At 37.2% G+C, this 22,819-nt stretch overlaps 1 protein-coding gene and 1 long non-coding RNA gene across 2 annotated transcripts; both read right to left on the bottom strand.

Annotated features, from left to right (window-relative positions):
• Positions 1–10,932: 10,932 nt before the first annotated feature.
• LOC114755753 (uncharacterized) lies at positions 10,933–11,466 on the bottom strand. The gene has a single exon (XM_028944627.1). It carries the CDS (start codon positions 11,464–11,466, stop codon positions 10,933–10,935), a length of 534 nt encoding a protein of 177 aa, XP_028800460.1.
• Positions 11,467–11,528: 62 nt separating this feature from the next.
• LOC114755752 (uncharacterized) lies at positions 11,529–22,619 on the bottom strand. The gene is made up of 3 exons (XR_003741354.1): positions 22,610–22,619; positions 21,367–21,368; positions 11,529–11,617 (listed from the first exon to the last, which is right to left on the bottom strand). It is a non-coding gene; the product is annotated as an uncharacterized LOC114755752 (long non-coding RNA).
• Between the last annotated feature and the right edge of the window lie 200 nt (positions 22,620–22,819).

Genomic DNA, 22,819 nt, shown 5'->3' with positions numbered 1-22,819 from the left:
AATCAATATCATGAAGTGAAATTTTCTAATGCATAGAGATTAAGCATGATGCGTTCTTTAGCCAAAGTGAATGAATATGGAAGACAAAGCCTAGTTGGAAGGATTCTTTGGGCATTTTTATTCATCTGTTTTGTATGTATTCACTTGTCTCTTATACTCTTTAGAACTTGTTTTAGTTCTTAATCAAGACTACATGTAACATTAGTACTCTTGAACATGATTGAGGCATTCATTCAAATTAGCTACTTAGACCAAATGGCCAACCCCTACATGATTTATCCCTTGTTACCCATTTGAGCCTTTTAGTTGAATTTTCCATTCATTTCACTCTCATTTATAAAACCTCTTTCCTACAAGGATGCATATTTCATTTCATTAATTCCTTTTAGAATTCACTAGTATTATGATGGATTTAATTGATGGATTGATATGAGGAAGTGCATACTTGAGTATGGGTACGGAAAAAAAAAAACAAAAAAGAAGAAGAAGAAATGCAAAATGTTAAAAAAAAAGAGAATAGAAAAGTTGAAAAGAAATGAAAAAGCAAGAAAGGAAAGAAAGTGGGAATAAAAGCACCTTTACAGCTTTAGAATTCAAGATCAAGAAATCAAACCTTAAATTGAACATTACTAATGCTATTGAATTCTACACATTGATTCACATATTATCTCTTCCCTCATATGCATTCTTGTGCATTTTTTCCCCACCTTTATATTACAAGCCACAAAAGTCCTCTTGATTCTTGAGTACTTATGTATTTGAGTGGTGGAGAGGTAGAACTATTACAAGCATATGGTAGAGCAATTGAACAAGTGAATTGAGTGAAAGAACCTTAAACACTTGTGAGTTGAGTGATATACTAATTCCCTTGTGTGGTCTTCTATATCTTATTCACTTGGATTAAATTGTATATCATTGCTTGATTTCTTTGCATTAGAATGTTTCATGGATTGATGTTGGTTAAAGGATCATTGTTGGTTGCATTTGTAACCTGAACTTTTGAGCTTGCTTATTCCTTATCTCTCATCCTTCTCTTTCACATTATGTTTAGACCTGATTTGCCCAAGAGTGCAAAAGCTAAGTGTGGGGGAGTTGATAAGTCTCATTATTTACATATGTTTCTAGCCCTAAACTCATGCTTTTGCCATTTATATTTGCATATTTTGGGTATAATTAGCTTTCATTGTGCATAAGAGTTGGTGAAAGGAATTGTGAGGTTTTATAGGTGTTTTTGCATGTTTTTATATGATTTTATATGTGTGTACTTTTGATCCCTATTTGGTGTGAATTTCAGGAGGTTCCATTAGCATTTTTTGCCATTCTGTCTGAGGCGCCGCGGCAAATAAGGGAAGGCGTCGCGGCGGATTTCCAAAGATACTCTCTGTGATAGGCACCGCGGCGAATGATCAAAGGCGCCACAGCGGACCAAGTTTCACAAAGAGCTCAGGATCACTAATTGAAACGACACCGTATAGGCTAGGCACCGCGGCGGATACCATAAGGCACCGCGGCGGATGACGAAAAACTTCAGATTTAAATACAGAAGCCGCACTCAAACGAGGAATCCCAGATTCAGTTCTTCAGCCTCCAGATCACCGATTTTCTTGTTCTCTCCGCCTTCTCTCAATTCTCTCTTCCATTTTCGTCCAAATCCATCATCTTCCACCGATCATCTATGAATCTTTCATTGATTCTTGCTGTTTCTATTGCAAATCAGAGCATGAGCGGCTAAATTCACAAGTTCTCCTAGCAATGAAGCTGACTTGAGTTCATGGAGCTGAACAGGGAGTCATTTCAGATCTGATTTCCACTTTCTATTCTAATATTCATTTGTACCAGTTGAACATTTGTGATTAGAATGAAAATTGAGTGACTAGATTTATGTTTCTTGGAATTTAGATCTGATTGAACATCCAGATGTGAGTTGTGTCCTTTGATTCAGTTGAATAGAGGATTCTCTGTTAATTTGTAGATCTAATTCGTTTTACTTGGATTGTTATTCTGTAATTCTGAAATTTGATTGAATGATTTTGATGATTCATAGTTGTGGTCATCCTTAGAGAATTGCAACTTGTTTCTCAAGTGTTCTTGTCAATTGAGTTTCCTTTTCTTCAGAGCAAGACAATGAATCTAGTAAGATAGTTGTCATTGACCTGTGTTTAGAGAGATTTGAGTAGTAGCTGAATCTATCCATTTAATTGACTCTAAGAGACTCCAAATTATAAGATTGAACAAGGAAGGAAGGATGAATTGCTAGGGGAACTACTATCTCTTATCAGAATCTCTTTTGCATTTTAGAACCTTTACTGTTACCTTTCATTTGAATTTGTTTCTCAGTTCAATTTCTCTATTCTAAAACTCACTCTTTTACCTTGGTAATTTGATAATTAAAGTGAATTGTTAAGAATTGAATTCCAACTTAAGGCTCCTTGAGAAGAATGACCTAGGTATTGCCTCACTTGCTGTATTTCCCTAATACAATTTTGATTACCTAGTGATAAGGTTCATCACATGCCTAAGTCCCTTTACACTTCAAAAATCAAGACTCTTAAGTCTACCATTGTAGTACCACTGTAGTACTCTAATTAGCTAATAGGACTATTAGGTATCATGAGGGCATTAGAGAGGATATTTTGGTCCAGGTTAAGGATTTGGTTTTTCCTGCTGATTTTTATGTGCTTGACATGTCTTATGAACTTGTTAATGACACCACACTGATTCTTGGTAGGCCTTTCTTAAGGACTGCTAACACTATGATTAGCATGAAAGAAGACACCATCACAATAGAAGTAAGTGATCACAAAGTTTGTTTTAATATGTATGAGGCAATGAAACATCCTTATGAAGATTACTCTCTTTTGGGTGTTAACATGATTGATATTGCTGTTGATGATGCTTGCTTTAAATTTGAATTGTAAGATGATTCCTTCTACTCTGCACTTTATTCACTTGATTCTATTGATAAAGATGAATCTGTTTCTTCCTTTTCATCTTTTTATTCTCTTCCTTCTATTTGTTCATGTACAGGTGACGTGACATGCTTTAACTGTACAGTAGTTAATTGCATGCTTTCCATCCCACACACATTTGCTGTATCATCTACTAACTAGCTTATGAGTTCTATTCCTTCTATTATCAATGATGACCCCTTTCGAGAAGGGTTTTCTGTTAATGTTTCAGGTAATTCTAGCATCATGGAAACTGAAGCTACAGTGGTAATTGATGAAGCTAGTTCACTTCAACAAAAGTGCTTGACTGAAGCCACCGAAGATAGTCTACTTCCAGTTATTCCATCTACTCATTTAATGCAAAGACACCTTAAATCTAAGGATTATTCTCAATCCCTTACATCTCCTGACTTATCTACTTTTAATTCTTTCCATACCATGAGATACTTCAATGAGTTGTTGTCGTGATGATTCAGGTATGCAAAAGAATTTCTTCAAGGCAGTTGCTGCTATAGATCAACTTGAGGTTGGTTCAATGCTTGGAGTGGATGGAGATTGTAAAGCTAACCACATGGAACCTGAGTTGTCACTGGTTGAAGGTAAGAGGAGTAATCTGTTCTCTCTTGAAATTTATAAATTCATTCCTTCTATTGTGCAACCGCCTGTGATTGATTTGAAACCCCTCCCTCTACTTTAAAGTATGCTTTTCTTGAGTCTAATGAGCAATTACCTGTTATTATTGCTAACTCCCTGTCTAAGGGAAAGGAAGAGAGACTCTTGGTGTCACATCCAACATTATGGTAATTAGAAATAAGAAATATTCTCAAATTATTGAGGGTAAAAAATGATAAGAAAAAGTCAAAGGATTTTGGTGGAAAATAATTACAGTAATTTTCCAAGCTAATTATAGGAAATTGACTAATTAAGGAAAATTGGTCAAATGTAAATCAGGAAAAATGTTTTTGAGCCTTGAAAAATTAAGGAAAAATAGGGATAATATCCTTTAAGGGTTATATAAAATTATAAAGTTAGTTTTATGCCCAAATTACCCTTAGAGAAATTATGAGAGAATTAAAGGGCGATTTGGGCTAATTAAGGGATTTTATTCGTAAAATTCCAAATAAATAAATTAAGGGGAATAAAATTCCAAGAAAATTCCTATGAGATCCCAAGGAATTATAAGGAATTATAGAATTAAATGAAGACCCTCAAGTGTCCAAGATTTTTCCAAATAAATGTGAAAAGTGAAAAAATCCCTAAAGAGAAGGAAATTAATTTTCATTTATATTTAATTATTAGGAACTTAATTTTGAGACAAAGAGGGCAATTTGGGAAGATAATAATGAGGAGATTAAATTAGGGATCTGACAGAAAATAATTACAGAGGCTAAGCTACTGTAATTATGGAAAAGAAGTTAAACTTAGAGCCTAAAGTATACCGATAAAGTAAGATTGGTGTCTTGCAAATCCAAGGGATCCTATTGAGCCATGTGTCAAGCTCTTGAAGGAGAAGAATTGAATTAGCCAAGTGTCATTCCATAAATGGGGAGGATTTTGACTTTAGTAATTAATTTCATTTGGAATTTTGTTAATTATGAGAGAGGAATCAAGATTTAGTAGGATAATGACACTTGGAGTATCATTAAAGAAGGTGGTTGGGATATTTTGAAGCATTAATCAAGCTCTTCTCTCCCCTAATTTCAGATGCTCAATTTGGCCAAGGAGGAAAAGGGAGAGAAAAGAGAGAGTTTGAGAGAAAACGAGAAGAAAAGGAGCACCTTTGATCATCCAAGTAAGGTTTAAAGGTTAGATCTTAGTTCTAGAGGTGTTCTTACTTTGTTTTCTTTCCTTTTTATGGTTAAAAGTCTGTCTCCTCCCTCTCTTAATGTTGACCAAACTGATTAATAAAAAGGGGAAAGAAGTTTTGATCATCACACTTGCTAAGACACAACAACACAAGTTAGATCCTAGTGTTTGCAAGTGAGTTTAAGTTATTTTAAAGCATTTTTCATGGTTGTTTTGTTGAGCTTCCATTTCGGCCAAGTGAAGAACTGAACCCTAGTATGAGTTTTTCATTGTTTTAAGGCTTCCATGATGCTTAAAATGAGGAATGGTGTCGGGTAAACTAAAAGGAACAAGTGTTGGAAGCTTTAAAGCAAAGTTGTGATTTTTGGTTCATGATTCCTTGTGGTTTGGTCAAAGGGAAACTGAAGGAGGCCATTTTATTTTCCTAGATATAAGCATATATTTGAAATCTATATGAAAAACCATGTAGGGTTGAGTCAAGGAGTGATTTTTTTAGGGTTAAAAGAACCAAATTTAAAAGTAGTGAACAAAGGAGGGACCTTTATGGTTCAAGAACCATTTTGATTTATGTTCTTGCTTTTTCATGGTTGGATAATGATTATGGATGCCCTTTTTGATGGATTACATGGTTAGGGTTTGATATTTGTCAAGGGAAAAAGGAGAAGGAAGAAAAGCTAAGACTTTTGGAGCAAGGTAGTAAGTTAAACCTAGCTACTACCACTAACTAGCATTATTGATTATTGTATGGTTAATTGCTATATTGTGGTTGAGCTTTCTTGATTGTTATGTGACTGCTCTATGTAGTATCTTGCTTTAGCCTTTGCATGTTTGAGTTTGCCAAATGATAAGCATGTTAGTTCACCAATAGTAGTTAATATGATCATGCATAATAATGATACTTGCTTGGTGCTATAATTGGTTAATTTGCTACTAGGATTTTTCAAAATTTCATCCCCCAAAAATAATGTAACATTTTAACTTGAATCCTCCAAGGGAAAGCTGTAGATTGAAGACTAATTTGTGGGGTTTAGCCACAAAAATTCGTGAGCTCATCTTGGTCATGTAAATATTAAACTAACAGTGCTGGAAGCACACTGACACTGACTGGTTCACGTGACTTTTTGATTATGCTCCTGAACGAGTTTAGTCATGAAATTTGGTATGATGAAAGATAACGTCCTGGGATTCAATTTGATAGTTAATACGTTAAAAATGGCCTAGTATAAGATTTATAATGATTTTTCAAAGTTAATGGTCAGAATCTGGGAATCAGGGTTTTTGGCAAATGGACAGTGTTGCTTTTCTCAAAAACCTGACGCTTTCTCATAAGGAATTGGACAATGAGATTATTTTTCCATTAAAGAAGACTTAAAGAGCTTTAAGTATAATTTTGATTCATCCCAATTGGAGTTTTGTAGAATAAGTTATGAATTTTTTAAGTTAGGCCAGAAAAACTGGATTTTTACCCGATGAACAGTAAAAATGAAATTTAGCGTTTTTATGGTAAAAAGTGAGCCCATGACCATCCCATGTGGTCTAAAATGACTTTAAAAGGAACCTAAGTCAATATATTAGTAAGGTGTGATATTTTTGGTATCAGAACGGAGGTTCTGGCATAAGATAGAACGCTCTGCTTAAGTATCCCTTAGATATAGAGAACTAATACCTATTTTCAGGAATCAAGATGGGGATTACCATGGACTGGGATGCTAAACCTGAGCTGTCGGTCAACAGTTGGGATCCAATAGTAATTGATCTCACCAAGGACGAGGACCCAAAGGAATGGGTAATGGGAGATGCCAGCCCTGGCCATTCATCAGTATGCTCTAGTGACTGTGTTGAGCACTACCCAGAGCTGCTAGGGATCACGGCAGAATAGTTGCTATACCTCCCTGGACCCGAAGACCTGGTCAACCCTGTAACTGGCCTGTACCAAGAGCTATTAGATTTAGATCTTTATGTTCAGTCTCTTAAGCAACCTGTTACTCCTGCTATGTATCCATGTAATGTCCCTGGACCTAGTACTGTACCAGTTGTACCCCCAGCCCCAGCAATACCTGTAGCACTTGCAATACCATTTGTACCTGCCCCAGTTTAGCCTAGTCATGAGATCCGTAGTGTGGGTCAGCTGAGTGACTGGCTGAGGTTCATAGGGCATCACATCAGGGGGGATGTGGATGCAGACCTGAGAGTACACCTAGACTATCTCTAGGGTGTGAGGGAACTATATCAGGCACACGAACCAGGCAACCCTTATTTAGAACCATTTGACTGGTTATGTGAGATGGTAGATGTCCTACCTAACACTCCATTCTGGACCCATGAGATCGTCCGCCTGAACTACTTGCTGGGAGATGATGTGGAGGACTGGATCCGAAGCCTCGAGGGCTTTGTTATTGTTCACTTTCTGTAGACGCTAGGACGGTCCTATCACTAACGTAGGATATATTTTGGTACAGCTAACCCGAGTAGGTTAAGCTGATAGTGCTTGGTTGATGAATGTGTTGATTGCACTTTAATTGGTTAATGCTTAGCTGCTAATTATTGTTGTATGCTCATTTGGTGAATGAAATCCAAGCATGATATTTATTTCTTGTTCCTTGCTGTGCTATCCGATTAGTTAAGCAATGGTTAGAACTCGACGAAACCTTTCACCAGAGAGACCCCCAGTGCAAGATGCAAGGGTCCCTCCTGATCCATTACAATTGATTCTGGAACACCTCGAGCAACAGCAGAAGACCATCGAGGACATGAGAGTAGCTCAAGCTCGTCAGGAACAAGAAAGGGATGCAGCAATGGCTGCAGCATTGGCAGCAACATTAGCGAACCTGGACAGAAGGCGACCAGAGGAAGAGGTCTCTACAGTACCAGCATCAAAACAGTTGCCAAGGCTGGCAATGCCAGCAGTAGAACAGTGGATGACCCGATTCTGTAAACACAACCCGCCGTGATTTGATGGGACATTTGATGTTCAAGCGGTGGAAGAATGGATTAATTGCCTAGAGAAGATCTTCAAGGTACTGGACTGCTCATCGGAGTGAAAAGCCCAGATGGCGATATATAAGCTGGAGAAAGATGCCGATCGCTGGTGGAAGAATACTGAAATTCTTCTCGATGCTCGAAACACGATGGTGACTTGGGAAGTGTTTCTGGAGTAGTTTTATGAGAAGTACTTTCTGAGATCTGTCCGAGATGAGAGAGAAGCGGAATTTCTGACTCTGAAGCAAAGGGATGATGAGCCTTTTGATGAATACTTGTCTAAGTTCATCCGTCTCTCTCATTATTCAAGCTATCTCCGATATAGAGAAGATGAGAGGTGGACAACAGAGAAGATGGTTCGAGGACTGAGGCCATCATTGAGGGAGATGATTGCTCCCAGACAATTTGAGCAGTTCAATAAAGCAGCGGAAGCTTGCCAAATCACGGAAAGCAGCTTCAACCATCATCTGATGGTCAAGACAACTCCCAGAGTAGAGAAGGGAGGTCAAGGTGGTACCTCATCCAATGTGAATAAGAAGAGGAAACAACCCTGGAATAATCGCAAGAACAAGAAAGGCGGTAAAGCACCGAAGGGCAAGGAGTGTCCTAAGTGTGGCAAGAATCACGGTGACAGACCGTGCATGGCTGGGCAGAATGTTTGCTACACCTGTGGCAAACCTGGACATTTCTCAAGAGAGTGCCCACAGAACACTGAGCAGGCAAGACCACGCAACCAGGGCTGAGTGTTTGCCATCACAAGAGAAGAAGCCTGGAAGTCTCCGAAGATGATCCAAGGCACAATCATGATTAACAATTCTCCGGTGATTGCAATGTTTGATTCGGGTGCTAGTCATTCTTTTATTTCATATGCCTGTGTGGAAAGACTTGGCTTGAGTATAAATACATTTCCATATGATATACATGTGTCTACCCCAACGCAGAGTAGAGTAATTACATCTGATGTGTGCCTGAACTGTATAGTTTGTTATAAGCACTGTTGCACTGCTATAGATTTGATATGCATGCCTTTCCATGAGATGGATGTGGTGATTGGACTCAATTGGTTGTCATCCCACAATATCCTAATGGACTGTAAGAACAAAACCCTAATCTTACCCACAAGGGATTTAGAGTTGAATCCGGAAGTTAGATTGAGGGGGTGTTTGGATGTGGCAAAACCATAGTTTGCAAAATAGCTTCTGGAGAATAGATTCCGGAGAGAATAGATTTTGAAAGAATAGATTTTTTGAAAAAGTGATTCTGATAAAGTGAGAGTGTTTGGATACTTATTGTCAGAAATGCTTTTTGATATGTAGAAATTACTAAAAAGGACATAAGTTTAAATGATAATTACATATAAGATATATTTCATAATATATGTTTATTTGAAGTAATAAATTTATTAATAATATATATTTTAGCAACATAATAAATATGGCATAAATAATATAAATAATAAGAAATTAGTGTGTGTATATAGTAATAAAATAAATAAATATGTTTTTAGGAAAATGATTTATTTTTCCAAAGAAAATATTATTATTTCTTAAAGATTTTAAAGATGAAATCCCATAATTTTGTTTCACAAAATTAAATAACCACACAAAAAAATTCATATTAATTGTCTTAATAATAGAGGTTGCAACGAAATATATTTGTTCAAGTAGGTTTTTTTAACAACACATTACATTATCTGAAAAGAAAAAAGAAAATAAAAAGGACATAACTATTCTTGTATGTAGTGAACAATTTGATCTCTTTTAGAGTCACGAAGCCGAGCCATGTGAGATGAAGAATCTACTGATGAAGGTATATGTGAAGATCCAACTCCATCATCATCATTTTCTTTTGTATAAGAACCTTCTTGTTCAAACTGAATGAAACCAGGATCAGAAATGGATGTTGATCTAATGAAGTTATGTATGGCCATCGTTGCACAAACAATTTGAACCTGTGTTGAAAAGTCATAGCTCGGCATGTTTCCTAAAATTGCAAACTTACTCTTCCAAACTCCAAAAGTTCTTTCGATAGTGATTCGTAGACTTGAGTGCAAATAATTGAACACTTCATTGTCATTTTCAAGTGTAGACGACCTTCGAAAATCAAGAAGATGGTAGCGTTCACGTCTGTAGGGACCAAGGTATCCCATGGGTGTCGGATAGCCAGCATCCACCAAATAATATTTGCCTACATGAAATATATGATTGGTGTCAATAAAATTTGTTTTCTAACAGTTAAGCATAAATAAATTGTAGGAATTTAAAATATACCTTGAGGCGGATAGGGAAAGTTCATGGAAGGAGTTGTGAGGGCATGGTCAAATATACGAGCATCATGCGCACTACCTTCCCATCCGGCTAATACAAAAGTGAAGCACATGTCCCAATCACAAACCGCCATTACATTTTGCATCACTCTTCCTTTCCAGTTAATAAATTTTGTTTACTCAGTTGCATCAACAATGCATGAAATATGTGTTCCATCAATTGCTCCAATAGCATGTTTGAAAAAGGGCCAGTATCGACCATCGGGCTGTATTTTTGTATGCAAATGCTGAAACGTTGGATCTTTTGGTTTGATGTTGGTCATAGCAAGTCTATAGCATGCCAGTAAGACATTATGAAAATGTCTACTAATTGTCTCCCCTGAATGCTGAAATCTTTCTTACTGCATCCTACTACTAAGTGCATGGCCAACGGTATTTAAAAACATTGCAACCATTGCATGTATCCCAACATTTCTAGTTTCTCTTAGACTGTGTTGTTTCAATTCTGTGCAAAGACTAAAGAACACTTCCCTTTCCATCCTAAACATGTTATAACAACGAGTGGAATGGCCTTGTAAAACGTCCCTTACCCATGCCTTGCCTGTATAAATACTTGTATGCTGGGGCTTTTTACACAAATGAAGAGAAGCATATCCACCAACCGCTACTGCAACTTGATTAACCCGTTTGTTTCGTCATTTACGATACTTTTCTGAAATTTTAATTTCATCAGCCTTTTTTTGTCTTGTCCTGTGTACATAGACATAAAATTTAGAAACCGTGATATGAAATTACTTAACATTTAACAAGAAAATAAGTTGTTTAATTCCTACAGAAATTCAGTAGTCACATAATACAATAGTCTGGTTACATCATTCCTAAAAAATAGATACAAATTATCACAGTCATCTTCTAAGCAACACAAATGAAGTCTCAATCCTTAGTTGCATGCTTCAAGAAGATCAGTAGTTTTTCCCTCTTGTTCTTCAGAGCCACATACATCTCCCTTGCAGCTGGCTTGTCCATAAGGAGTGTTGTGCACTGGCCAAACAGATCAGGATCATCAACAATTTCATCAACTTCATTAAGGTGCTCCATGACTCCCGCAATTGACGTCTTATAAGCACGTGCTTCTTCTTCTAGCTTCCTAGCATGTGCTTCTGAAATCTCTTCATGTTCACGCTGAGAATCATTTTCATTTGCCTGAGCTATCCTGCTTAGTGCATCCGCTATTTTCATAGTGGTAGTAGATTTCTTCTTCATGGATTCACCCTTTTTTCTAACCCCTAATGAGCTACTAGGTCGACTGCCACCTGTGCTTCTAACCCCACGAATGGTTTCCTGTCTCATTCCAGTGTTGCCTCCACTTCCTCCACTATTGTCATTGAATGTGACTGAATTAAACTCCCCACTTATGCCAATTAGTGCCCTTAAAATTTCATCACTATCTCCAGATCCTTCTTCCATATCATTTTCAGGAACTCCTTTCGCTTGGAAGTGTCATGGAAGAAGGTGCTCATGACTGTGGTCCAGCCGTAGCTACAGACCCAAAGAGTTGAGTCAATTCAGCCCGAAATTGAAGCCCTCTTTCTCTAAATTTCTCATAGCCTGGAACTTCCTGCGCATTCAACACCAAAAATATTATACATTATACAAAAAATGTTAACATGGGAGAAAATACAAGCTCAAATAAAGTTAAATGATTACTACTGTTTTCTTCTCCCACCAATCATCAGGGGCACTAACAGTATTCCTTTCGGCATCCCACCCTAAACCTATCTCATGGAGCAGCCTATCCCATAACTGCCACTCCTTTCGCAAGGTATCAAATTTGTTCTTTAATTGGATTCTCGTATAAACTCTCCTAGTCTTTGTAGTAAAGTTCTCCTCAATACTTGTCCAAGCAGGCTTTGTCAAGCTAGTTCCTCTTCTTCCCCCTTTTTCAACTTCTTCAATAAACAGGTCAATAAAGACCTTTATGGCTCTTATATCCCACGAAGCTTTGCCATTTTTTTATTCATTATGCTATAAACCAATTACAATAGTTCAGTCATCACAAGTTCAACCCAAAAAGCATACCATTCAATCCAGGAGATATGATATAACAGGATAGTATTTAACAAGTATAGCCGCGTGTTCTATAATCCAACGGTATACATACACATTAATAATGACTTTTTTTCCCAGCATCCAAGGGAATTCTTTTCAGTTAACTGACCCAATTTGGCTACAACCAACAATCAAAATCCCATACATATTTCGGTTAACCACTATAACACTGCAAAAGCAACATCAAGCACAAAAGAGAAAAATTCGAGTGTCCTGTCTCTAAAATAAAATCCACCAAAGGGAAAATAAGATCAAAAAACCCAGATTTGATCAACACACACGAATGCTCTGTCTCTCATACACACATACAAGAAGCACAACCAGTCACAACCGAGATCTTTCCCATCGTATACACACACACACGATTACCATCAAAAAAAATGAAGCCACAACCAGTCACAGTCGGCATTGGCTAAGAAGATCGGGCTTAACTGAAACTCAACATTGTTTTTGGTTTGTCAATAACATAATTTTCTGTCATATCTGATCGGTGTCAAGAAAGCAACCAACAAAATCAACCACTACAAGTGAACATAGCATAAGCAACCGGTGAAACCAACATCTGTCTCGGAAAAAAAATACAACACTGGACGACCTCTGTTTCGAGGAAAAAAATGACGCTGGACGACCTCTGATTTGGGGAAAAAGACGACGCTAGACAGAATTTCATAATGCACCAGATCTTCCATCTCCAGCCACAACCAACAAGGAAAAAGACAGCTTACCTGAAACGTTGGATCTGATCGACGGAAGAAGACACGGCAACCAAAGCAGCCGATGACCGGATGAACTCAACACCGAAGATATCAAAAATCTGTGAATGGATCTTCTTTTGGCAAGCCCAATAACCTCACCAACACCGAAAGTCACGGGATCAACGACCTCCCTGATGGCAAGAAGACCCGTCGAGCTTCAGAAAGGGCGACGGAGAAAGAATGATATGCGCTTATGTTCTTAGTGAAAATCGTCCAAGCGTGGAGTGTGTTCTTGATTTTTTCTGAATGGGAGGAGGCGATCTCACCGGCGGCAAGGAATTTTTCATATAGCAAGTGGCGATCTCACCGGTGGCGACAAATTTTCAGATTAAAAGGAGGTGACGGCACTGGAACTAAGCAGAATGGGAGAAGAAAGACCATTTCAGCGAGCATATTTCAGAGCCACAGACAAGTTTTCTACCATTGAAAAAGCCTCTCTGATAGGAGTGATAATGATTTCAGCGAGCATTATTTCTTCAAAATCCACAATCTCCTAGCTTATACGAAAACCATGGTTTGGCTGGCCAAAACCATGGTTTTCACCGAAACCCAGGTTTTCCAAAATTTTGGGGTGTTTAGCAATCACCCTTCCTAAACCATGGTTTGGGAGCCAGAAGTGCTTTTAGGGTGATTCCCAAACACCCTTTGAATTTCATTACAGAAGCCCAAGCGGGCAAATGCTTACGAAAAGGCTATCAAGGATTCCTCATTTTCTTCTCGGTGCAAGTAGAAGTTGAGGAAGGGATAGGAGAAATCCCAATGGTTAGGGAATTTTCGAAAGTGTTTCCGATAGAGATCACAGGATTACCCCCAGACAGAGAAGTAGAATTCACAATTGACATAGTACCTAGAGCAGGACCAATTTCTAAGGCCCCTTATAGAATGGCTCCTAATAAAATGACAGAACTTAAGAAGCAGATAGAGGAGTTACTTTAAAAAGGTTTTATTAGACCAAGTGTGTGTCATGGGGTGCTCTAGTGTTTGTCAAGAAAAAGGATGGTAGTCTAAGGCTATGCATAGACTACAGGGAGTTGAACAAAGTCACAGTTAAGAACAAGTATCCGCTCCCTAGGATAGATGATCTGTTAGACTAGTTGGTTGAAGCCAGTGTATTCTCTAAGATTGATCTAAGATCTGGCTACCACTAACTCAAGATTAAGTCTGAAGATGTCCCTAAAACTGTGTTTAGAACCCGATATGGGAACTATGAATTCTTAGTGATGCCGTTTGGATTGACGAACGCACCTGTGATATTCATGGACTACATGAATAGGATTTTTCATCCTTACTTAGATCAATTTGTGGTCGTATTCATTGATGACATCTTAGTGTACTCCAAGTCTCCAGAAGAGCATAAGGAGCATTTGAGGATTGTCCTAAATACCCTGAAAGAGAAACAACTAGTGGCTAAACTTAGTAAGTGTGAGTTTTGGCTTCAGGAAGTCCGATTTCTCAGCCATGTGATTTCTCGAAAGGGAGTGGCTGTCGACCCCAGTAAGATTGAGGCAGTACTCAACTGAGAGAGACCCAAGACGGTGACTGAGATCAGAAGTTTCCTCGGACTAGCAGGGTATTACAGAAGATTCATCCAGGACTTTTCTCGAATTGCTCTCTCGCTGACCAAGTTAACCAGGAAGAACTAGCCGTTCTTGTGGGATGAGAAGAGTGAGGCTAGTTTTCAGAAGCTGAAGAGGAAGCTCACTTCTACTCCCGTACTTATACTTCCCGATCATTCACAACCGTATGTGGTTTATACAGATGCTAGCAAGCAAGGACTAGGATGTGTACTTATGCAGCAAGGACGAGTAGTAGCCTACGCCTCACGCCAGTTGAAATCTCACGAGGAGAATTACCCGACCCACCTGGAATTGGCAGCGATAGTTTATGCAATGAAGATATGGAGACACTATCTGTATGGAGCAACCGTAGAATTGTTTTGTGACCACAAAAGCCTCAAGTACCTTCATGACCAGAAAGAGCTGAATATGAGACAACGAAGGTGGATAGACTTACTCAAAGATTATGATTTTCAAATTAAGTACCATCCAGGCAAAGCGAATGTAGTCGCGGATGCCTTAAGCAGAAAGACAGTACAGGTAGCATCGCTGATGATCAGAGAGCAGAAGCTGGTAGAGGATTTCAAAGATTGGGGTTCTCTATATCAGATGCAGTTAGTAGAAGGAAATAGAGGTAAAACCCAGTTTACGGCCCTGCTCAAAGATCAAATTAGAGAAGCACAGTCACAGGACTAGCTAGCGAAAATTCTCAAGGAGAAGCTGTCTAGAGGCGAGAGTAAGAATTTTGAAATTTCTGAGGGGATACTGAAGTTTAAAGGAAGAACCTACATTCCCCAAGTATCGAAACTCAGAAAAGAGATACTGGCAGAAGCCCATAAGAGCAAATATACTCTTCATCCAGGAATGACCAAGATGTACCATGATGTTAAAGAACTCTTCTGGTGGCCTGGAATGAAGAAGGATATCACGGAATATGTAACAAAGTGTCTTACTTGCCAGAAGGTGAAGGTAGAACACCAGAAACCTGCAGGAGAGTTGCAACCCCTGGATATCCCTGAGTGGAAATGGGACAATATATCCATGGACTTTATAGTGGGGTTACCGATGACAGGGTCGAAACATGATGCAATATGGGTAATAATAGACCATCTGACTAAGTCCGCACATTTTCTCAGTATGAATGTAAAGGATTCTCCAGAGAGGTTAGCGAGACTTTACATCAAGGAGATTGTTAGGCTGCATGGTGTTCCAAGCAGTATTGTTTCAGACCGAGATCCAAGATTTACTTCGAAGTTTTGGAGGTCCTTACAGAAAGAGATGGACACCACTCTCAGATTTAGTACAGCCTACCACCCTCAGACAGATGGACAGACAGAAAGAACCATTCAGACATTAGAGGATATGTTACGTGCCTGTGTATTAGATTTTGGCAGCAATTGGGATACGTCTCTACCATTAATTGAATTTGCCTACAATAACAGTTTCCATTCAAGTATTCGAATGGCACCTTATGAGGCATTGTATGGGAGGAAGTGCAGATCTCCTTATGCTGGACAGAGCTTAGTGAGAGGAGTTCTCTTGGTCCTGACATTGTGGATCAGACTTCCCGACAGATAAAGGCTATTCAGCAAAGGCTTCTAACAGCTCAGAGTAGACAAAAGAGTTATGCAGATACGAGAAGGAGACTGTTAGAATTTGATGTTGGTGATCACGTTTTCCTCAAAGTGTCACCAACAACGGGAGTCGGTCGATCTTTAAAGACTAAAAAGCTCAGTCCAAAGTATGTTGGACCATTTCAGATCCTATCTAAAGCTGGACCAGTGGCCTACAAGTTGGCTCTTGCCCCCTAAGTTAAGTCTGATTCATGATGTTTTCCATGTCTCCCAACTAAAGAAGTACCATCCAGATCCCACGCATGTCATAAGCTATGATGACATTGCGCTTCGGGATAATCTATCTTTTGGGGTTAGACCAGAACGAATCGTTGATCAGAAGACCAAGCAACTGAGGAACAAGCAGATTCCCCTAGTCAAAGTGGTCTGGAAGGGTCTTTCCTCTGAAGAAGCCACATGGGAGATGGAAGCTGAGATGAAGGAAAAGTACCCTGAGCTTTTCCACTAAGGTATGTTTTAAATTTCGAGGACGAAATTTATTTAGGGGGGAGAAATGTCACATCCAGCATTATGGTAATTAGAGATAAGAAATATTCTCAAATTATTGAGGATTAAAAATGATAAGGAAAAGTCAAAGGATTTTGGTGGAAAATAATTACAGTAATTTTCCAAGCCAATTATAGGAAATTGACTAATTAAGGAAAATTGGTCAAATGTAAATAAGGAAAAATATTTTTGAGCCTTGGAAAATTAAGGAAAAATAGGGATAATATCCTTTGAGGGTTATATGAAATTATAAAGTTGGTTTTATGACCAAATTACCCTTAGAGAAATTATAAGAGAATTTAAGGGTGATTTAGGCTAATTAAGGGATTTTATTTGGAAAATTCCAAATAAATATTTTAAGAGGAATAAAATTCCAAGAAAATTCCTATGAGATACCAAGGAATTATAAGGAATTATAGAATTAAATGAAGACCCTCAAGTGCCCAAGATTTTTCCAAATAAATGTGAAAAGTTAAAAAATCCCTAAAGAGAAGGAAACTAATTTTCCTTTATATTTAAATATTAGGAAATTAATTTTGAGACAAAGAGGGCAATTTGGGAAGATAATAATGAGGAGAATAAATTAAGGATCTGACAAAAATAATTACAGAGACTAAGTTACTGTAATTATAGAAAAGAAGTAAAACTCAGAGTCTAAAGTATACCGATAAAGCAAGATTGGTGTCTTGCAAATCCAAGGGATCCTATTGAGCCATGTGTCAAGCTCTTGAAGGAGAAGATTTGAATTAGCCAAGTGTCATTCCATAAATGGAGAGGATTTTGACTTTAGTAAATAATTTCATTTGGAATTATGTTAATTAGGAAAGAGGAATCAAGACTTAGTAAGGTAATGACACTTGGATTATCATTAAAGAGGGTGGTTGAAATATTTTGAGCCATTAATCAACTCTTCTCTCCCCATTTTTAGACCTACATTTCGTCCAAGGGAGAAAAATAGATAAAAAGAGAGAGTTTGAGAGGAAACCAGAAGAAAGCAAGCACCTTTGATCATCCAAGCAAGGTTTCAAGGTTAGATCTTGGTTCTAGAGGTGCTCTTACTTTGTTTTCTTTCATTTTTATGGTTTAAAATCTGACTCTTCTCTCTCTTAATGTGGACCAAACTGGTTGTTAAAAAAGGGGAAAGGAGTTTTGGTTTTTACACTTGCTAAGACACAACTATACAAGCTAGGTTCTAGTGTTTGCAAGTGAGTTTAAGTGGTTTTAAAGCATTTTTCGTGGTTGTTGTTGTGAGAGTTCTTTTTGGCCAAGAGGTGAACTGGACCCTAGGATGAGTTTTTCATTGTTTTAAGGCTTCCATGAAGCTTAAAATGAGAAATGGTGTAGGGTAGACTAGAAGAAACAAGTGTTGGAAGCTTAAAAGCAAAGCTGAAAATTTTGGGTCAAAACCTCTAGTGGTTCGGTCAGTTTGTTGCTGGAAGAAACAGTTTTATTTTCATAAATCTAAGCCCATTTTTGGAATCTACATGAAAAACCATTTAGGGTTAGGTCAAGGTGTGATTTTTAGGGTTAAAGAGAACCAAGTCTAAAAGTAGTGAACAAAGGAGGGAGCTTTATGGTTCAAAAATCATTTTGATGTATGTTCTTGCTTTTTCATGGTTGGATAATGATTATGGTTGCCTTTGTTGATGGATTATATGGTTAGGGTTTGATATTTGTCAAGGGAAAGAGGAGAAGGAAGGAAAGCTAAGACTTTTGGAGCAAGGTAGTAAGTTAAACCTAGCTACTACCACTAACTAGCATTGTTGATTATTGTATGGTTAATTACTATTATTGTGGTTGAGCTTTCTTGATTGTTATGTGGCTGCTCTTTATAGTATCTTGCTTTGGCCTTTGCATGTTTGAGTTTGCCAAATGATAAGCATGTTAGTTCACCAATAGTAGCTAATATGATCATGCATAATAATGATGCTTGCTTGGTGTTATAGTTGGTTAATTTGCTACTGGGATTTTCAAAAATCTCATCCCCCAAAAATAATGTAACATTTTAGGGCCTAAATCCTCCAAGGGAAAGCTACAGATTGAAGGCTAATTTGTGGGGTTTAGCCACAAAATTCGTGAGCTCATTTTGGTTATGTAAATATTAAACTAACAGTGCTGGAAGCACACTAACACTGACTGGTTCACATGACTTTTTGATTATACTCTCAAATACGTTTAATCATGAAATTTGGCATGATGAAAGATAACATCCTGAGCTTCAATTTGATAGATAATATGTTAAAAATGGCCTAGTATACGATTTATAATGATTTTTCAAAGTTAATGGTAAGAATCTGGGAATCAGGGTTTTTGGCAAATGGACAGTGTTGCTTTTCTAAAAAATCTGACGCTTTCTCATAAGGATTTGGGCAATGAGATTATTTTTCCTTGAAAGAGGACTTAAAGAGCTTTAAGTATAATTTTGAATCACCCCAATTGGATTTTGTAGAATAAGTTATGAATTTTTGAAGTTGGACCAGAACGGGTAGCAAGAGGGAGTAATTGAGCAAATCGATTGCTGTACTGCGGCACCTGTCACACCCCAAGTTTTGGGCCTAAGAATACATGGGTTAGCCTAAGATAGGTAGGCTACTAAATCCCTATGAGCAGGAGTTCTAGAAATGTAAAAGGAATGTTGAAGGGTTTCAGGAACTAAACTGTAAATAGAGAAAGTTCTAGGGACTAAAATGTAAAGAAAGTTAGAGGCTCCAGTGAAGTCTCAAGGCCCAAAAATGAGAAAAGAGGTTAGTTCAGACCAAAGGTTATAATAGAGGCCATAATAGGGTGATTTATGAGGTTTACTTGATCAAGGGCAAAACTGTAATTTTGGAAAGTTTCGGGCCAGGAATGGGTAAAAATGGAAGTAATACCCAAAAAAATTCTAGAAAATTCCAGAAAATGGAAAATGACATTTTAAGGCCTGTATATGGGGAGAAAGGACAAAAATGCCCTTGAGTTGACTTAAAAGGAATTTATAAGTTTATGGCTCAGTTTGAAATGTAGAGGTAGATTTAATTGTTTGGGTCATAAGGAAACCTCAGAAAGTTATGACAAAATGGGGATGTATGATCTAAGAAGCTATAAAATTTATAAAATTAGTCTTAACCCTTGAAGGCCAGCAGAATGGCTTTAACATTTTTTAAGGCCAGAACTGCAGTTTATGGGTTTGTTATGGGAAATTTAAAAAGAAATACTTATGGTCTGAGTTATGATATAAGAAAATTCATAAATTTTCTATAGAATTAAACGAATTTTATGGTGTAAATAGATAAATTTTTGGATTTCAGGATGGGATAAAATGCTCCAGTCAAATGTTAAATAATTAATGTCGCTTAATTAGGAGACAAAGTTAGAAAATATCTCAGATATTTTGAGGAAGACAAGTTCAACTTGAATTCTCTTCTTCTTTCCCATGTGCTTCATTTATGAGGGTGATGAGTCATCGTGTGAGTCACCAGAAGATATTTTATGGGCAGTACAAAAATTAGAATGTAATACGGGTAAGTGTTAGACAGTTCCCTATCTACCCGGTAGGGCAAAATTTCTAGTATGTGACTCAATAAGGTTGACTAATTGGTCAATAGTGTTAACTATTTTTTCCCCTCTACTCCTCTAAGGTGGTGTCACACCTTACTATAATATTAACTTAGGTTCCTTTTCAAAATCATTTTTGACCACATTGGATGGTCTTGGGCTCACTTTTTACCATAAAAACGCTAATTTTCGGATTTTCACTGTTCATCGAGTAAAAATCCAGTTTTTCTGGCCCAACTTCAAAAATTCATAACTTATTCTACAAAACTCCAATTGGGGTGATTCAAAATTATAATTAAATCTCTTTAAGTCCTCTTTCAAGGAAAAATAATCTCATTGTCCAATTATTTATGAGAAAGCGTCAGGTTTTTAAGAAAACAACACTGTCCATTTGCCAAAAACCCTGATGTCCAGATTCTGACCATTAACTTTGAAAAATCATTATAAATTGTATACTGGGCCATTTTTAACGTATTAGCTATCAATTTGAAGCACAGGATGTCATCTTTCATCATGCCAAATTTCACGATTTAACGCGTTTGGGAACATAATCAAAAAGTCATGTGAATCGGTCAGGGTCAGTGTGCTTCCAGCACTGTTAGTTTAATATTTACATAACCAAAATAAGCTCACGAATTTTGTGGCTAAACTCCACAAATCAACCTTCAATCTGCAGCTTCCATTTTGAAGATTCAGGCCCTAAAATGTTACATGATTCTTGGGGGATGAGATTTTTGGAAATCCCAGTAGTAAATTAACCAACTATATCACCAAGCAAGCATCATTATTATGCATGATCACATTAGCTACTATGGATGAACTAACATGCTTATCATTTGGCAAACTCAATCATGCAAAGGCCAAAGCAAGATACTATAAAGAGCAGCCACATAACAATCAAGAGAGCTCAATCACAATAATAGCAATTAACCATACAATAATCAACAATGCTAGTTAGTGGTAGTAGCTAGGTTTAACTTACTACCTTGCTTCAAAAGTCTTAGCCTTTCTTCCTTCTCCTCTTTCCCTTGGAAAATATCAAACCCTAACCATGTGATTCAACAAAAATGGCAGCAAGAATCATTATCCAACCATGAAAAAGCAAGAACATACATCAAAATGATTCTTGAACCATAAAGTTCCCTCCTTTGTTCACTAGTTTTAGATTTGGTTCTCTTTAACCCTAAAAATCACTCCTTGACTTGTTCCTACATGGATTTTCATGTAGATTCCAAAAATAGGCTTAGATTTGTGAAAATAAAACTGATTCTTCCAGCCACAAACCGACCAAACCACTAGAGGTTTTGACCCAAAATTTTCAGCTTTGCTTTTAGGCTTCCAACACTTGTTTCTTTTAGTCTACCCTACACCATTCCTCATTTTAAGCATCATGGAAGCCTTAAAACAATGAAAAGCTCATCCTAGGGTCCAGTTCTTCACTTGGCCGAAAATAACTCTCACAACAACAACCATGAAAAATGCTTTAAAATCACTTAAACTCACTTGCCAACACTAGGATCTAGCTTGTGTTGTTGTGTCTTAGCAAGTGTTATGATCAAAACTTCTTTCCCCTTTTTATTAATCAGTTTGGTCCACATTAAGAGAGGGAAGAGACAGATTTTAAACCATAAAAATGAAAGAAACCAAAGCAAGAACACTTCTAGGACCAAGATCTAACCTTGAAACCTTGCTAGGATGATCAAAAGTGCTCCCTTTCTCCTTGTTTCCTCTCAAACTCTCTCTTTTTCTCTATTTTTCTCCCTTGCACGAAATGAACATCTGAAAATGGGGAGAGAAGAGCTTGATTAAGGCTTCAAAATATCCCAACCACCTTCTTTAATGATAGTCCAAGTGTCATTACCCTACTAAGTCTTGATTCCTCTCTCTTAATTAACATAATTCCAAATGAAATTATTTACTAAAGTCAAAATCCTCTCCATTCATGGAATGACACTTGGCTAATTCAAATCTTCTCCTTCAAGAGCTTGACACATGGCTCAATAGGATCCCTTGGATTTGCAAGACACCAATCTTGCTTTATCGGTATACTTTAGGCTCTGAGTTTAACTTCTTTTTTATAATCACAGTAACTTAGTCTCTGTAATTATTTTCTATCAGATCCTTAATTTATTCTCCTCATTATTGTCTTCCAAATTGTCCTCTTTGTCTCAAAATTAATTTCCTAATATTTAAATAAAAAGGAAAATTAATTTCCTTCTCTTTAGGGATTTTTCCACTTTTCACATTTATTTGGAAAAATCTTGGACACTTGAGGGTTTCCATTTAATTCCATAATTCCTTGGGATCTCATAGGAATTTTCTTGAAATTTTATTCCTCTTAAAATATTTATTTGGAATTTTCCAAACAAAATCCCTCAATTAGCCTAAATCACCCTTAAATTCTCCTATAATTTCTCTAAGGGTAATTTGGTCATAAAACCAACTTTATAATTTCATATAACTCTCAAAGGATATTATCCCTATTTTTCCTTAATTTTCCATGGCTCGAAAATATTTTTCCTTATTTACATTTGACCAATTTTCTTTAATTAGTCAATTTCCTATAATTGGCTTGGAAAATTACTGTAATTATTTTCCACCCAAATTCTTTAACTTTTCCTTATTACTTTTAATCCTCAATAATTTGAGAATATTTCTTGTCTCCAATTATCATAATATTGGATGTGACAGGTGGCGCCATATATGTGCCTTTTATTGGCCAATATCAATTATTAAAAATACCTAG

Source organism: Neltuma alba, unplaced genomic scaffold (assembly GCF_004799145.2).
Source record: "Neltuma alba isolate B1F8T4 unplaced genomic scaffold, ASM479914v2 tig00010333_pilon, whole genome shotgun sequence".
NCBI lineage: Eukaryota > Viridiplantae > Streptophyta > Magnoliopsida > Fabales > Fabaceae > Neltuma > Neltuma alba.
Note: the sequence above shows the minus strand (reverse complement) of the source record. Positions and strands in the feature narration are given on the sequence as shown.

Excerpts from the sequence above, each read along its gene's own strand:
- LOC114755753 (XM_028944627.1), bottom strand. The coding sequence starts at position 11,466 with ATGGAAGAAGGATCTGGAGATAGTGATGAAATTTTAAGGGCACTAATT.